General features: G+C 56.4%; 4 protein-coding genes across 4 annotated transcripts; 1 reads left to right on the top strand and 3 right to left on the bottom strand.

Moving 5' to 3' along the window:
* Positions 1-1,313: 1,313 nt before the first annotated feature.
* Positions 1,314-3,705, bottom strand: SPBR_08193 (exocyst complex component 7; the record flags this gene model as incomplete). Its single annotated transcript, XM_040766431.1, has 2 exons — positions 1,314-3,106; positions 3,186-3,705. The coding sequence occupies 2 exons, from the start codon at positions 3,703-3,705 to the stop codon at positions 1,314-1,316; spliced, it is 2,313 nt and encodes a 770-aa protein (XP_040614822.1).
* Positions 3,706-4,136: 431 nt separating this feature from the next.
* On the bottom strand, positions 4,137-5,735 carry SPBR_08390 (uncharacterized protein; the record flags this gene model as incomplete). The annotated part of the gene is made up of 3 exons (XM_040766628.1): positions 4,137-4,644; positions 4,679-4,932; positions 5,007-5,735. 3 exons carry the CDS (start codon positions 5,733-5,735, stop codon positions 4,137-4,139), a joined length of 1,491 nt encoding a protein of 496 aa, XP_040614821.1.
* Positions 5,736-9,254: 3,519 nt separating this feature from the next.
* SPBR_08129 (minichromosome maintenance protein 3) lies at positions 9,255-12,160 on the top strand (the record flags this gene model as incomplete). The annotated part of the gene is made up of 2 exons (XM_040766367.1): positions 9,255-9,327; positions 9,411-12,160. The coding sequence occupies 2 exons, from the start codon at positions 9,255-9,257 to the stop codon at positions 12,158-12,160; spliced, it is 2,823 nt and encodes a 940-aa protein (XP_040614820.1).
* A 476-nt stretch (positions 12,161-12,636) lies between these two features.
* On the bottom strand, positions 12,637-14,211 carry SPBR_08397 (carbohydrate/purine kinase; the record flags this gene model as incomplete). The annotated part of the gene is made up of 2 exons (XM_040766635.1): positions 12,637-13,901; positions 13,998-14,211. The coding sequence occupies 2 exons, from the start codon at positions 14,209-14,211 to the stop codon at positions 12,637-12,639; spliced, it is 1,479 nt and encodes a 492-aa protein (XP_040614819.1).
* Positions 14,212-15,366: the final 1,155 nt, after the last annotated feature.

The following is a 15,366-nucleotide window of genomic DNA, read 5'->3' as shown; positions in this document are numbered from 1 at the left end:
CGACCCCTGTCCTATCCATGCTCATAACTGCTCGCTTTGATGCACCAGCTGCAGCGCCTTTCTCAATTGAGAACTGTACCATTTTGGTTCGTTTGTGAGCACGTGCGCCTGAGGGGAGACCAGCCCTTCCCTCAATCATTCAGATGTGCCCCCTCTGCACAATCTGGTAACCAATTGCAACGCGCAGAGCGATCCCCTCTCGATGTTGACCCTCTGTGTAGTGAAAGGAGAAGAGATCGATGTGGTGGAATAAGAGCGGGATGCTCGCAGCTGTTTTGGTTTGGTTACCTTTTTTTTTTTTTTTTTTTTAAAGGTTTTGCATCTCAGCGTGCTGCACAACTTTGCGTGTATGACAACTTTATGCACAGCAAAGTGCAACATAGGCAGAGAGTGAGAGATGCAGTGAGGCCAATCTGCCTTTCCTGACCAACACGTGCCCGACACCGTAGACAGAAAAAGCGGACGAGAGTGAGCCTTGCGATTCACGCAAAACGAAAGCCAACCATATCACAGCCTTGTCCAAAAGTGCTCACGTAGCTGGCCACGCAGCTGTGCGTCTTTCCCAGTACCTTTCACTATCCCAACAGACCGGTTTCGGTCATCCCTGCTGTCCCGGCACTTGCTTCTAGTTTTTTTGTCGTCCCCGCCCTGGATTGTGTCGGTGTGTTTCCAATGTGGAGCTACTCATGTGCTCTGCTGCATGCATCATGCGTGGTGTTGGAAGAAGCAAGAAGAAGCTGAGCAAGAGGTGTGGTGAGCAAGAGGTGAGGAGGTAGACACGGGCGCAAAAGGAAACAATAAAGATGCACACGCCCTTTCACCACAGCGAGCACTATTGCGTCCAAAATGCAACGTGGTGAGAACATAAACGAAACGGAAGCGGCGGGATGAGCAAGGAATATCGGTATGTTTTCTCTCGTGCAGCGAATTTGGCGCCTTGCCTGCAGCTTGACACACGGTGGGGACGAGAAAAAGGCAGCAAAGCAACGCAGGGCGCAGATGCACCGCAAATCATGCTTCGCCTCCTGCAGCCTCTGATCCTTTCCATACGTCTTCCTCCCCAAGTTCGTTGACCTCTCTCACCGAATCGTTGTTGCCTAATCCAAGTTCCGCCGCACCGTCTGCATTGTGAGATGATGCGCTCTTCTTGAGATTGTAAAAAAAGGAAAATGAGGGGCAGAGAGACGAGAGAAAAAGGCAGAGGTTTTCAGTAGCTCCAGCAGAAACTCAACAGGCTCTGACAAAACTGTTCAGCGTCTCAAGTAGGCCCTCTCCGTGGAAGACAAGATCGCATGAACCCAAGCTTTGAAGGACTAGTACAGGCTCACAAACACAGCCGAGATACTCGCCTTGTCGTACTTGACATATTTGCCCTTGCCCTTATCGATTTCGTGATAACGGTCCCAGAACCGGTTGTACAGCGGCTCGAGCATCTGCTGAATGTCACGGGCAAACGCCTGGCGCACCTCGCGCTCCATGCTAAACGAGCGGTGCTTGGCCACCATGTCGTCAAAGGACAGGTTGAACGCCGTGAACTTGCCCTTGATGTTCTCTTTGTCCTTGGACGACAGGCCGCGCACAATCGACGATGAGTCCACGCCGTTTTGGCTCGAAGCAGGCCGCCCACCGCCGCCGCCACCGCCACCGCCGGCACGGTTTGTGTGGATCACATCAAAGAGGTGCATCGACACGTCCTTGCAGGTCTCGGTGTAAAGCACAGTGGCCTTTTTTCGCCACGGCTCCAACACGCCGGCCTGGCGCGTTTCCAAGAGGGAGGTGAGGTCCGAGTCGCGGATCATGCGCTCGATAATGGCGATGCTGTTCGCGAGGAACACGCCAACCACAGGCTTGCGACCCAGGGACGCGCGCGCGCGCGCATCGAGCGCCGAAAGCAGGCCGTCAATGGTGTCGGTACAGTAGTGTGCAAAGATCTCGCGGCCGTCGGCGCCGACGTCAAAGGAGGCCAGGCTGGGGATGGCATCCGACGCACCGCCTCCACCGCCTCCACGTGGTGCGGCACCAGCCCGCCACCCACCGTCGCCCAGCGAGATCATAATGCTCGAGATCGGCCGCAGGAAATCCACCATGGTCTGCAGGCGTTGCATGGTCTCGGAGACAATGGGCACAGGTCCGCCGTCAAGCGGCAGCGTCGGCAGTGCCGTGACGCGGCGCTTAGTTTCTTCGAGCAGCTCGCCCAGCGACGACTTGGCCGTGTCGCGGACGGGCTTGAGGGATGCGGCCAGGGCCGACTTGAGCTCACCGGTCCGAGTCTCGAGCTTGTTCGACAGGCCCGAGATGATCTCGACAACCTCGTAGGCCAGGTAGCAGTCGGTCTGCGGGTGGGTCTTGATGTGGCTGTTGAGCTCGCGCAGGGTGCGGGCAAGTTCGTTCAGTGCATTTTGGCAGGTGCCCTGGAAGACGGGGGCCCAGTCGTCGCGCGTAAAGATGCTGCAAATGTTTTCGTGCTCGGCCAAAAACATACCCTCCATGGACTGGGCGTACATGCCGATGCCGCTGGTGCCGGAGCGGTAGATGGCGTCGGCGGTCTTTTTCTTGGTCGTACTGACACTGGCGGCGGCCAGATTCTTGAGAGTGTTGGCGAGATATGGTCCTCGGATGTCGGCATAGATGCGGCCCACGGGCGAGTCTTGGTTGGCGGAACCGACGGACAACATTGAGGAACCAGCAGGGCCACCTACCCCAGCACCACCGCCATTATTCCGCATCGAAGCGGCCAGGTGAGCATTGATAAGGCCCAGACGCGATGTCGTGTATTGGGTCAGCAACGGGAAAGGTTTGTTCTTGGTGGCAAAGTGCAGCGGCTCGATCTCGGGCGGAGTCTCAGCGCGCAGCAGCTGGTCAAAGTAGCTCTCAAGCTGGGCATTGGCGGACGAAGTGATGCGCTGCAGTTCGCCAATCGTCTGCTGCGTCGAGCGGATGTTGGACGCCTTCATTTCGTTGAGGGAGCGGTCGAGGCGCTGTACGGACGAGAGGTACTTGGACAGGCCAGCCTTTTCGGGGCCGGCGCGGATGATGAGCTCCTCTTCGTTCTTGTTCTCGGCGGGTTGGCGCAGCCGTTCAATTGCCGCAATGACGCTTTCAATGTCTGGGCAAGGGCAATTAGTATCTCTAGTACGAGGACCTCATAGAGCCAGGCGCATATCTTCAGAGGACAGGGGGCCTACTGTTCCCCAAGGTCTGCAGCCGCTTGGTCTCGCCGCTCAGTGGCCCAGCCACCTCGCGTACGCTCTTGCCCGTGGCATCGAGGCGGTTGAGGCAGGCCTCGATCTTCTTGGTCAGCTGTGACGTCTTCTCGAGGCGCGAGCTCAACACATCGACCTCGGCGCGGGCCTCTTCTTCCGCGGCGTGGCGCTGGCCCAAGCTGGTAGTGGTGCCGCCGGGCGTCAGGCCGACGGCCATCATGCGGATGCGCGTTGAGAGGTGCGAGGTGCGGCGCGACGCGGCGGTGAGGGAGGGAGAGGTGAATCGGTCGTTGGGATAATCAGAAAAGGAGCGTGTCGTCGAATAGGGGGAGCGGGGCGACGGCAATGGGGAAGTCGCGGATGCGGGTGAGGTCGCAGTTGCCGACGAGGAGAAGGAGCGTTTTGCAAGCGTTGGAGAGGCAGGCGCGAGCGAGGCTGCGAGCGAGGTGCTGTTGCCATAGCTGGCGTCCCGCCAGGACGTCGACCCACTGTAGTTCGCCATGCGTTCCTGGAATTACAGCACTCCTGACAACGAGCGAAGGTGGGGTTTCAGCGGTGCACTGAGAGGCGCAAAAGTCCACCAGTCGAAGGAAGGGAACCAACCAACTCTATCAACGTCACTCGACAGATGGACACTACTCGACCAAAGTTTTGAGGACGACGATGCGAAGTGGCTGTTCAATCTACGATCGTCCGCGAACGGCAATGCTCTTACTAAAATACCATACGTAGCCATATTGAAAATCGGATTATAGCCCTCTATTTGCCGACAACGCTTCTTCAAACACCAGATCTGGCCCGTCTGTGTGGCTCAGCCAAGTTCTTATTATCCGAGCATCTCTCGCTCTGCTAAAACGATGGTACTTTATGGATACACGCCGCTTGTTTCACCGTCTCATTCGTATCAATGTGCCTCTGTTCGAAAACAACTTCTCATAACTTGGCATCCACCAGCCCGGCATCTTTCTTCGTCGCAAAATAGTCTTCAATCAACCGCGCCACCCGGTCGACAATCGTGTGGATCTCTGCCCTCGTCGCGTTGTACGGCGGCGAGAGGATGATGTGGTCGCCTGACACTCCGTCGGCCGTGCCTGACCCGGGATAGACGGCAACAGCATAGTCGGCAGCGGCGACGCCCAGCTCTGCAATCTCCATGGCCACATGGTCCGCGGCAGGGAACGGCCGCGCTGCAGCCTTGTCCTGTACGAACTCGATACCCCAGAAGAAGCCGCGGCCGCGGATGTCGCCGACGTTGGGGTGGTCGCCCAGCCGCTGGGCAAGCAGATCTGAGAGGACGGGGGCGAGTGTGCGCACGTTGGCCAACAGGTCCTCCTCGGCAATAATACGCTGCACGGCGAGGGCGGCGGCACAGGCGACGGGGTGGCCCTGGTAGGTGTGTCCATGGACGAAGGCGCTAAACATGGTCAGAATGTGACGTGGACTCGAAGCATGACGGGGGAGGAGACGAGACTCACCCGGTGCCTTTGCTGAGGACATCAATGACACCGTGGCTAGCCAGGACGCCGGCAATGGGCTGATATCCGCCACCTAGGCACTTGCCAATCGTCTGAATATCAGGTGCGATGCCCTCCTGCTGCCAGGCGTGCAGAGTGCCGGTGCGCCCCATACCGCACATAACTTCGTCCAAAATCAACAGGGCGCCGTACTTGCGGCACACGGCCTGGATAGCCTTGAAGTATCCAGGCACAGATGGCACGGATCCGAGAGCCTTAGAAAGTAGGACACGGTCAGTGCGCGTCTCAGGAAGTATGGCGTAGTGACGAAGAGAACGAGAGGACATACTGCACCGACGACGGGCTCGGCCACAAAGGCACAAACTGTGTCCGGACCCACGCGCTGGAACTCGGCATCCAGCTCGTCGGCCAAGCGGGCCACGTAGGCAGCGTCCGACTCGTCTGCCGTCTTGCCGCGGTAGGCAAAACACGGGGAGACATGCGAGATGTTCTTCGGCATCAACGGTTCGAACAGCTGGCGCCGTGTCTTGTGGCCACCCACAGCCAGCGCGCCAAGCGTGATGCCGTGGTACGACTGGTTACGGGCGATGAATCGGGTGCGCCGCGGCTCTGGCTCAGCCTTTTCCAAGTAGTACTGGCGGGCTAGCTTCAAAGCGGCCTCCATAGCCTCGGAGCCGGAGCAAACAATGTAGGCTCGGGCCATGTGGCCGCCGGTCGAGTCAACGAGATAACGGCACAGCTGCTCGCAGGCCGTGTTCGTGTAAAAGATAGTGGCACAGTACGCTGCAGATCGCATCTGAGCCATGGCAGAGTCGGCCACGCGGCCATCACCGTGGCCAATGCAAGCGACGGCTGCACCGCCGGAGGCGTCCAGAATGCGCCGGCCGTCATCCAAGATGAGGTAACTGCCCTCGCCACGGACAATAGACGGAAACTCGTGATGGATCTGGCGATGTAGAACAGCCGATGCGGCAGCAGGAGGCGCAGAGGTAGACTCAACTACGCCAGTGGTCGGCGCCCGAGTGATAACGGACTCACACCGGCTCGTGTCCTGCATGCTGAAGGGATCGGTGTCACTGAGATGCATACTGGTGGGCAGATAAGAGGGACGGGTGCAATAGCTGAGAAAAACGTTAGTGTTGAAGGGACGAAGTGTGGACAGTTGCGTGAAAGAAAACGAAATTCGTCCAGGAACAATGGACGCAGTCTGTAAATATAGTAAAGTCACGGGAAGCGCCGACCTGACTAGGCTCGAAGACCCAGTTCCGAAGCGGGGGATCCGACTATCAAAGAATGAGCTAGATGCCTTGTAAGTCGAGCAACATAAGCCAGCAGATGCTCTCCAACTCCAAAGAGAGCACTAGCCATGGACAACGGCTGCCAAGGTTCTTGAATGTGCTCAGGCAGGCAAGCAACCGGTCAAGGACGTTCCTACTTCAATCGAAGACCATGGCGTTTGTTCCTTTTTTTTCCACTTCGTAATTGCGTTTTGTTGTTTTGAGCAAACGAAACCAATGTTGATAGGCAAGCGAGCAACAGAGGGGGCTCGTATGACAGCGGGTGCGTGCGGACAGTGGATGCCGACGCGGGATCCCAGAATGGATATGGACATGACGAAAGTCGAATAATGGACGAAACCCGGAATTTGTCGCCCCCCAAATCATGTAAGAACCAGACATCAACTGTCGACAACACACCGCTCCCCGATTCTGGGCGGATGCTGATGGTGTCAAGAGCGGCTAGCTGGTGAGTTGGTCAAATCAACCGGTGAACGGATAGACGCAGGGCCAATTTGTTGTTGTGTATGTGATGGGTTTTGTTTTATTGTTTTTCATGGTTCGTTTTCATCCCCTTTTGTTTTTGTCGTTACCTCCTTCCCCATTCTAGTACTTTCAGTGTTTCTTTTGCTCGTTTTTTTTGCTCCTGCCTCTGTTATTCCTCACCCGCGCTTTCCGCTTTCATTTTGATATCGTCGGTTTGTGGCCAGTTGCTCTTTCTTCATCTGTCCTCTTACATGGCTCTCATTCTTTCTTTCCTTTCCCCCGCTCAAGCCCTATTTCCTTGCAAGCCTCGTTCCAGCTTTTTCTTAACAGCAGAACCTTTGGCTTTCTTCATCTTATCTCCATTCAGACGTCTCAGCGGTCGTCCTGCACCGCCCTTCTCCTAGCCACAACACCGCGATTACACCCTCGACGCATATGCCTGCCCCCTGCGTTTTCGGGACGACAATAACATGCCGGCTCGTTCAATCCTGCCAACGGCCGACTTTATCGGCAAGCTGCCTGATTCGCCAAATTCTCCCCCCTTTCTGCTTGTCGTCATGTCGCAGTGCATGCAGACGTGCGGAGGAAGAGGTGGTTGCTTTTGTTCTCCAGAGCACATCACATGCTCCGCATGCAGCTGCAGGGTAGTATTCAGCATCATTCGTACGCTTAGCTCGACTTCTTATCATTTCTCAGTTTCGCTCAGGTCAAACGTCATTTTGACGCTCAGAGCTTAATGTCGAGACCTGAATGCCAACACGTATCTTGCAGCATCCGCGCCCTACCGGAAGTTGAACTGTGAATAACGAATAGTCATGATGGCCTCCGACCGCCATTGCTCTTTTTTCTCGAATTCAGCGTCGGATATCGGCTCACGTTCGAGCGCGGCGTCGGTGCGTCTGTCGCACCGCAGAATGCATCTCCGTACCAGGGTGACAAAACTAACAGAAAAATGCAGCTCGCTCTTGTCTTCCGTGCGTGTCTACGGGTGCCGTTTCCGCTGGCCACTGGTGCATGTCTTACGTTCTCGAGGAATTCTTGAGACACCCCGCGCGTGGAGAGCATTTATTCAATTTTCGTACAAACGCGCTGTGTTACGCCAGGCACAGAGACAAGCGAGTCCTTCAGTCACCAAAACAAAAGTTCATGATCCAAAAGAAAATACTGAAGACGAACCAGTTGACCATTGCGCTGCTGCATCCTGTCGTACCACGTGAAAGCCAGCAGCTGCATGCTAATATGTCTGTTTGTTCGACGGCTCGGCGGAGTGCAACCCATCCCGCTTCTGATGACCACCATTTTTCACAGGGCAAGGAACAGCCATCCCATATGCGACATCATGACACCCTTCTGTGTCTTTTCTGTTTTGTTCTGTCACAGCTCGTATTTTGGGCGTCTCTTCGTTTTGTCCCCCACCCTTGTTTTTCGGCCATGGCCGTTCGTCTCGTCATCTCCAAGTGCGCACAACAAACCGAACGGAGCCACGTCTCAACGCTAGCCGTCTGTTGGTTAAGGGATGCAGTGTTTCCAATACAGCCTTCCATTCTTGGCATCCCGATGCGAGTGAATGCCTTCCTTGATCAAAGCAGCATTCGACTGGTGCTGCCGCAATCGCAATTAATTTACCCTTCCACCGCCGACTGAACACAAGACCGGCCATTCTAGGCTCTTGTGGTGAGCCTGGCACAAGGAAGGGACAGCATGCCGCGTGGCCTACAGTGGTACACATTACATGTAGTGAGTCAAGACCGCGGGCCGTAGGCCAACAGCAGGCCGAGTCTCATGGCATTGTATACCATACCTTGGTCAACATAACTCGGACGTACGTTTATTTCGCTTGGAACACAGCTACAGTGACAACACTTCCCTAGCTCGGCCCGGGTATGAAAAATTGACGGTGGACGCGGAACACTGAGTTGTTGGCACGCCATTGTGTTTGAGCCCGAGGACCAACGTACGGCCTCGTCCAGGATTCGTATGTTATCGCGGGCATCATAAAGTAAATCGACCAAAATGGGCAAGTCAAAAAGATACAACTGGCCAAGAAGTAAATGTTGTCACACGGCCACGCCGTAGCACCCCCTCGTCAAACGAGCTTCGGTGGTTGGTGCCCGAAGTGATTCGACCTGCATAAAAACGACACTAACTACGAAAGTGCGTTATCGTATCCGTAAAATCGGTGAGAAATGGAACTGCTGTGCATGATGCATTAAGGAGGGTGGCATATCACAGGGATTGGATGAGCATGCCAGTCGAGTTTTTTGCTGGTCGTGGCCGTCGTCCGAACTTTTATCGTAATGACTGTGTTCAGGTTTGTTAGGATGGAGTTTAAAAAAGGCAGTGCATAAAACCAATGTGAAATGTGCATAAACTTGATTACCTAATTCGCTTGCGCTATTGTGCACTGGCCAGAGGGCAGCACGCGAAATTGGTTGGCTGGGCCCTGGCCTAAAAAGGGCGGGAGTTAAACCACTTAACGCGTAAACGCGTCCACGACGCGTCGCTCCTGCCCCCTCCTCCACCTGTCGCTCCTGCACCTCATTAAACCTTTTTCCCCTCCAGGAAAGAGAACCCCGTTGCTATTTTGCAATTAACTCCTTCCCGCTTTGCCTTTGCTGTTTTCTGTTTGCTTCGTCGCCTCGCACTTGCCTTTTTTCATACTTCCTTTGCATTCTTGCCTCGTTCGCTCCTTTTCTTTGTTTCTCTTCGGCCTCAAACTCAACGCTGCGCAAGACGATACTCCCACCTCCTTCTTTTCAGTCTCATCATCCCTCACCGCGAACGATTGTCACCACACCTTGATCGCGGGCACAATGGACAGCATCCTGCTCCGCGACGACGCGGCGCGCGACCGCGTCCGCCAGGCGGAGGAATTCCTTGATCCCAGTATGTTTACGATCCGCATTTTGCTTCAAGTTTACTGCTATCGCTGTTGGCAGCTTTCCCTAACTTGCTCCCGCTCCTTGCAGACGACCAGAATGTCCGCACCTATCGCCCCAGCATCATCACGATGCTGCAAAAGAACCAGCGCCGCCTCGTGGTCAACATTGACCATGTTCGCGATACGCGGCCCGAGATGGCCGACGGCCTGCTGACGCAGCCTTTTGACTTCACACTCGCCTTCAACCAGGCGCTCAAGAATATTGTCAAGGCGATTCCCAATGCGCGTCCTGACCAGACCGACGACGACGTGCCGTACTACTGCGCCTGGGCCGGCAGCTTCGGTATGCACGCCTGCAACCCGCGCACGCTGTCGTCCCAGCACCTCAACCAGATGGTCTCTATTGAGGGCATTGTCACACGCTGCTCGCTGATCCACCCCAAGGTCATCAAGAGTGTGCACCACAGCGCCGCCAACGACACCTTTTACTATCGCGAATATCGTGACCAGACCATGACCAACGGCGCCACCACAACCAGCGCCTACCCGCAGCAGGACGACAACGGCAATGCGCTCGTCACCGAGTATGGCTTCTCCACCTACCGCGACAACCAGACCATTTCCATCCAAGAGATGCCCGAGCGGGCGCCAGCCGGTCAGCTGCCGCGTGGTGTCGATGTCATGCTTGACGATGACCTCGTTGATCATGTCAAGCCTGGTGACCGCGTGCAGATTGTTGGCATTTTTCGCACGCTCGGCAACCGCAACACCAACCACAGCAGCGCCCTCTTCAAGACGATCCTGCTCGCCAACAACGTCGTGCTGCTGTCGTCCAAGGCTGGCGGCGGCATTTCGACTGTCGACATTACCGACACCGACTTGCGCAACATCAACAAGATTGCCAAGAAGAAGAATCTGTTTGAGCTACTCTCACAGTCGCTCGCACCTAGCATCTACGGCCACGACCATATCAAGAAGGCTGTTTTGCTCATGCTACTCGGTGGTATGGAGAAGAACCTGGAGAACGGCACCCATTTGCGTGGTGACATCAATATTCTCATGGTTGGTGACCCCTCGACGGCCAAGTCGCAGCTGCTGCGTTTTGTCCTCAACACCGCGCCGCTGGCCATTGCCACGACGGGTCGTGGCTCGTCCGGTGTTGGTCTGACTGCCGCAGTGACCACGGACAAGGAGACAGGCGAGCGCCGCCTCGAGGCCGGTGCCATGGTCATGGCCGATCGTGGCGTGGTTTGTATCGACGAGTTCGACAAGATGTCCGACATTGACCGTGTGGCCATCCACGAAGTCATGGAGCAGCAGACCGTCACCATTGCCAAGGCCGGCATCCACACCTCGCTTAACGCCCGGTGCAGTGTCGTCGCGGCCGCCAACCCTGTGTTTGGCCAGTACGACCCGCACAAGGACCCGCACAAGAACATTGCGCTGCCCGATTCGCTGCTCTCGCGTTTCGATTTGCTCTTTGTTGTCACCGACGACATTGAAGACACGCGCGATCGTCAGATCTCCGAGCACGTTCTGCGTATGCACCGTTATCGCCAGCCGGGCACCGAGGAGGGCGCCCCTGTCCGAGAGCAGGGCCAGCAGGCTCTGTCGGTAGGCATGCAGAGCCAAACGAACGGAGGCTCGTCGCAGCGACCTACGGACGTCTTTGAGAAGCACAACGACATGCTGCACGCGGGTGTCAGCGGCGGCACGTCAGGTCGTGGCCGCCCGGCTGCCAACAAGAAGAAGGAGCTTCTGTCCATCCCCTTCCTTAAGAAGTACATCCACTACGCCAAGACGCGTGTGCGCCCTGTCTTGACTCAAGAAGCGTCGGACCGCATCTCCGACATTTACGTGGCGCTACGCAACGACGAGATGGAGGGCAACCAGCGCCGCACCAGCCCCATGACGGTCCGTACGCTGGAGACCATTATCCGTCTGGCGACTGCACACGCCAAGTCGCGCCTGTCGAACCGCGTTGACGAGCGCGATGCGCTGGCGGCCGAGGCCATCCTGCGCTTCGCCCTCTTCAAGGAAGTTGTTGAGGACGAGTCGCGCCGCAAGAAGAGGAAGACGCGGACGGTCGACGATGCCGAGAATGCTGAGTCAGGTAGCGACGACGACGACGACGACGAGTCGAGCGACGAGGGCGACGATGCAGCTGATGGTACGTTCCGTCGGACAGGTGCCGCTGGTACTCCCAGCGGATCACGGTCCACCCGCACCTCGGCACGGGCACGCGGCGGCGCCACGACCAATGGCCGGCGGCAAGCAGCCGCTGATGAAGACGATGACGAGGAAGATGCCGACGGTGACATTGATCCAGCAACGCCTTCACGCACAACACGGTCGGGCGGTGCCGGTACACAGTCCAGCACATCCTTTGCTTCGTCGCTCCCCTCGTCGCGCCTGGTATCGCAATCCCAGTCGCAAAGACGGCGGGCTACGCAGGAGGGCGACGATGGCGACGATGACGATGACGACGACGAAGACGATGACGGCGATGCTGAGGAAGAGGACGAGGAGGCTGACGAGCTCGCTAGCGGCGCTGCTGCCCTCAGCATTGCACCCGCGGCTGCTGCACCAGCGACCCTGGCACCGGCTCGCATGAACACCTTCCGCCGTCTCCTCGGCCAGCTGCAGAGCACGGACCTGTTCCAGAACGACGCGGCCAGTGTCGACGACATTATCACCTCCGTCAACGAGAAGATTGCGTCGATGCCGAGCAGCAGTGGTGGTCCCTTTTCGCGTGCTGACACGATTCTGGCGCTGGAGAAGATGGAGAAGGACAACCAGGTCATGTACACGGGCGGCAACCTGGTGTACCGCCTGTAAGCGGCAACGTGGCCAGGGGACGAATGTTGATGCTGATGGTTTCGTGACGACGGCCGGCGTTATCTGGTAGAACGGGCATGTTGTGCTTTTTAATGCGGGTTTTGTCATGTCTTGTATCTGATTGTCTCTGCCATGTACATGGGAATGATTTGTTCAACGCGTCACATGTTGCGTAAGGAGACGTAATGTGAATGGAGCAATGGAAGAATGCCAGAAACAAAATCGAATTCAAATTCAAATTTGATTTTCTCAAGAACAACAAAAATGGTCTTCTAACGAAACCTGTCTAAAAGAAAGTCTATATGCGTGTCGTCGTATCGTGGCCATGCTTTTCCTGCCGTCAAAAATAAAACCGAAACGAAGTGGAAATGGATATAAGAACGCCTCCTGTTGTAGAAATGAGGTGAGATTGTTGTTGGCTGCCCCGGGCCCGTGTGCCCCTTGACGAGATATGATACTCTCCAGAGGGTTAGTGGTCAGTCCATTAGAATACCCCTTTTACGAAGCAGAGACGCGTACGCTGCATAGCGGTCCTCGACTCGAACTCCGTTCCACGTCTCTTGGCCGTCGGCGTCTTGGCCCAACACAGGCACACCGACCTGCTCGATAGCAAAGCTGGCAGCCACGTTGCCCCACACAGCAGCTTCGTCGAGACTCTTGCCGCGCGCAAGGGCCACGGTAAAGCCGCCAAGGAACGAGTTGCCGCCACCAGTTGGATCGACCACCTGTAGCTTCTTGCCGGCAATACTCTCGGCGTCACCGTCTGCTGCCTCCGCGGCCTCGCCAGACACGGCCGGGATCCAGACCTCAACGCCAGCATCAAATGTGATTTCGTCGCGAGCAATCGACCCTTCTTCATCTTGCATCAAGCCAGCAAACAGAGCCTCCATGTCAATGTCGGGGCGCAGGCCGCCGTGTAGGTCTTGTTTGGGCACCGCCTTTCTCGGCGGTGCTTCTTTCTTGGGCGCCGCGTTCTTGTCGGAGCGTAGGAACCGCCGGCCTCCGTTTTTCGCGACATAGCAGCCGTACTCGGCTGCCCGTACTACGAGCGCATATGATTGAAGCGGCATGGCCGAGAGGAGCTGCTCGCAGGCACGCTCAACGGCGGCCTTGGATGGTTTGCCGGTCTCAGGGTCCATGCCACAGTGCGGGTCTCCCATGTAGCTCGCCAGTTCTGTGTGGTTTGGACTGCAGACGTCAACTACAGGGAGTGTGTTGGTGCAGTCGAGAAGCTCGTCGGGTGTACAGCGGTCAGGCACGGGCTCCCAAATGAAGTAGGGCCGCGCTAGAATGTCCGCCGTAGCCGACGCATCCGGGCCCAGAGCCGCGATGGCTTTGCGGCGCCTCGCCTTGATGTCTTCCACGAGGTCGCGACAACGCGAGGCAGAACTGAGAATGTGAAATGCGCGAGCCGTCAGAAGCGAGGGCGGCAGATCTTCGGCTGTCAGCCGCTTTTTGGGCGTCATGTAGCGAAACGCTCGGCGCTCAGCGGCGTCGTAGCCGTTCCAGCCCCGCGTGGTCAAGCGATCTGGGTCGGACCGCATGACGACGGCTGTCTCCCAGCTGTCGATGAGGTCAGCCATCGCTTTGGGGAAGTCTGAACCCTTGTCAACAACCCATCCGACGGTCCGTGACAGATCCGGGGCGGGGGAGAACAGACGAGCGCCCAGCGCAGCATAGGCGCCGCCGCCACCAAGAATGTCGCGCACTGGCGGCTTTGGGGGCAAGTACTCGATCTCGTCTGCAATAGTCAGTATTTTCGCCGTCTTTTCTGACAATGCTTGTGTAGCCGTGTTCTCGCTTAACGATTTAGTCTCATGTCATCCGCTGTACGCACCGATGATAAACATTCCCATCGTCACAAAGTCTGCAAAGACGCTTGGTGACTCCTCAGACTCATCTTCCCATTGAGAATCCGCCGGACTGTCAGTGTCAGCTTCTATGGATCCCATGTCGACCGTTTTGCTGCCGTCAAGGACAGTCGGACCGTCCTTGGCCTGGCCGTTGAGTCCAACGCTTTCGAGAGGTTGCTCCAGACCGGAAAGGGCCATTAGACGAGAACAGCACGACCCAAACGGTAGCTTGCGCGAGTCATGCAGCAGGGCAGGTCTGCGGGTACGGCAGCGTTCCAGAAATGAGACTTCGGTCTTCCTGTTTGTGTATCTTGCAAAGTTTCGCTCTGGGTTTCAACGTTGACGACTGATTTCGTGTCGTCGAGCCTTATCGATATTCCGCTTTGGCAATGGAGCCCAGGAATGCGCTAATGTGAACACAGCAGCTAATTATTGCACACCGTTGGGCTAGCGAACGGGCTGCAAGGGCGGATTTCGTTTTTCGAACGGTGACGAACTGCGACAAGGAAAACGATAAACGTGTTTTGGTTAAGTCATAAAGATGGGAGAATCTTGAGAACGGGCAGAGTGGAGGATGTGGACGTGCAAGAGGAAACGTCAAGAACAGCAAAAGGAAAGTGCGTGAGAATCAGAACGTGCAAAAAGGCAGGGGCCTGACCAGTCACCGCCGGTCTCGCCTGCCCCCCCAACAAGGTAAGAATCCGACTGATTGGCTTTCAGGACAATAGCTCCTGCCCACTATGGACACCAAAACAACACAACTGTACAGAGTAATTACCAAGCTAGGCTTTTCAATGTATTCAGGCAAGAACGACTAAGCCAGAGCAGCAGCCCACGGCATCGCACTTGCACCGACACCACAACGTGCGCATTATTTAGAAGGATCGACCGGTGCAGAGCTGAACCACCTGCAGGAGGCTTGATTCTGGCCATTGGGAGCACTGAGCATGCCCTGCACGCACTTGCGCACACATCTGTAACTCGCCTTATGCATTTGTGAGGGTCGGCTTGGGTCGCAATCAATACGTATTAATACTCCGCAGCGGGCAGCCCACCAAGACGGGCGGTCCAAGTCAGTGTTTTGGGGATTGTTTGGGGACACTGCTTTATCGCTCCTTCCATTTCAAAATGACTAACAGGGCGTGGGATATTGGGCGGGGGTGGCTCTAGCGCCAGAAGCTCCCTGGAAGCAGTCCGTACCTTCTTTGGAGAAGTCGCTGTGCAACGGCGGAAGGCGTTCGCCCGATTCCAAGCTGGGTCCTGCCTTCCCATTCAATCAGGGGTTGAGGCAACATCCATCATCGCGCAAATCTGTCGGAAGAGTGCAGGAAACTTGCAGCAAATCTCATCCAC

This window comes from Sporothrix brasiliensis (genome assembly GCF_000820605.1).
Source record: "Sporothrix brasiliensis 5110 chromosome Unknown Cont22, whole genome shotgun sequence".
NCBI lineage: Eukaryota > Fungi > Ascomycota > Sordariomycetes > Ophiostomatales > Ophiostomataceae > Sporothrix > Sporothrix brasiliensis.
The sequence above is the reverse complement of the archived record's forward strand: the minus strand, read 5'-3'. Positions and strand labels throughout refer to the sequence as shown.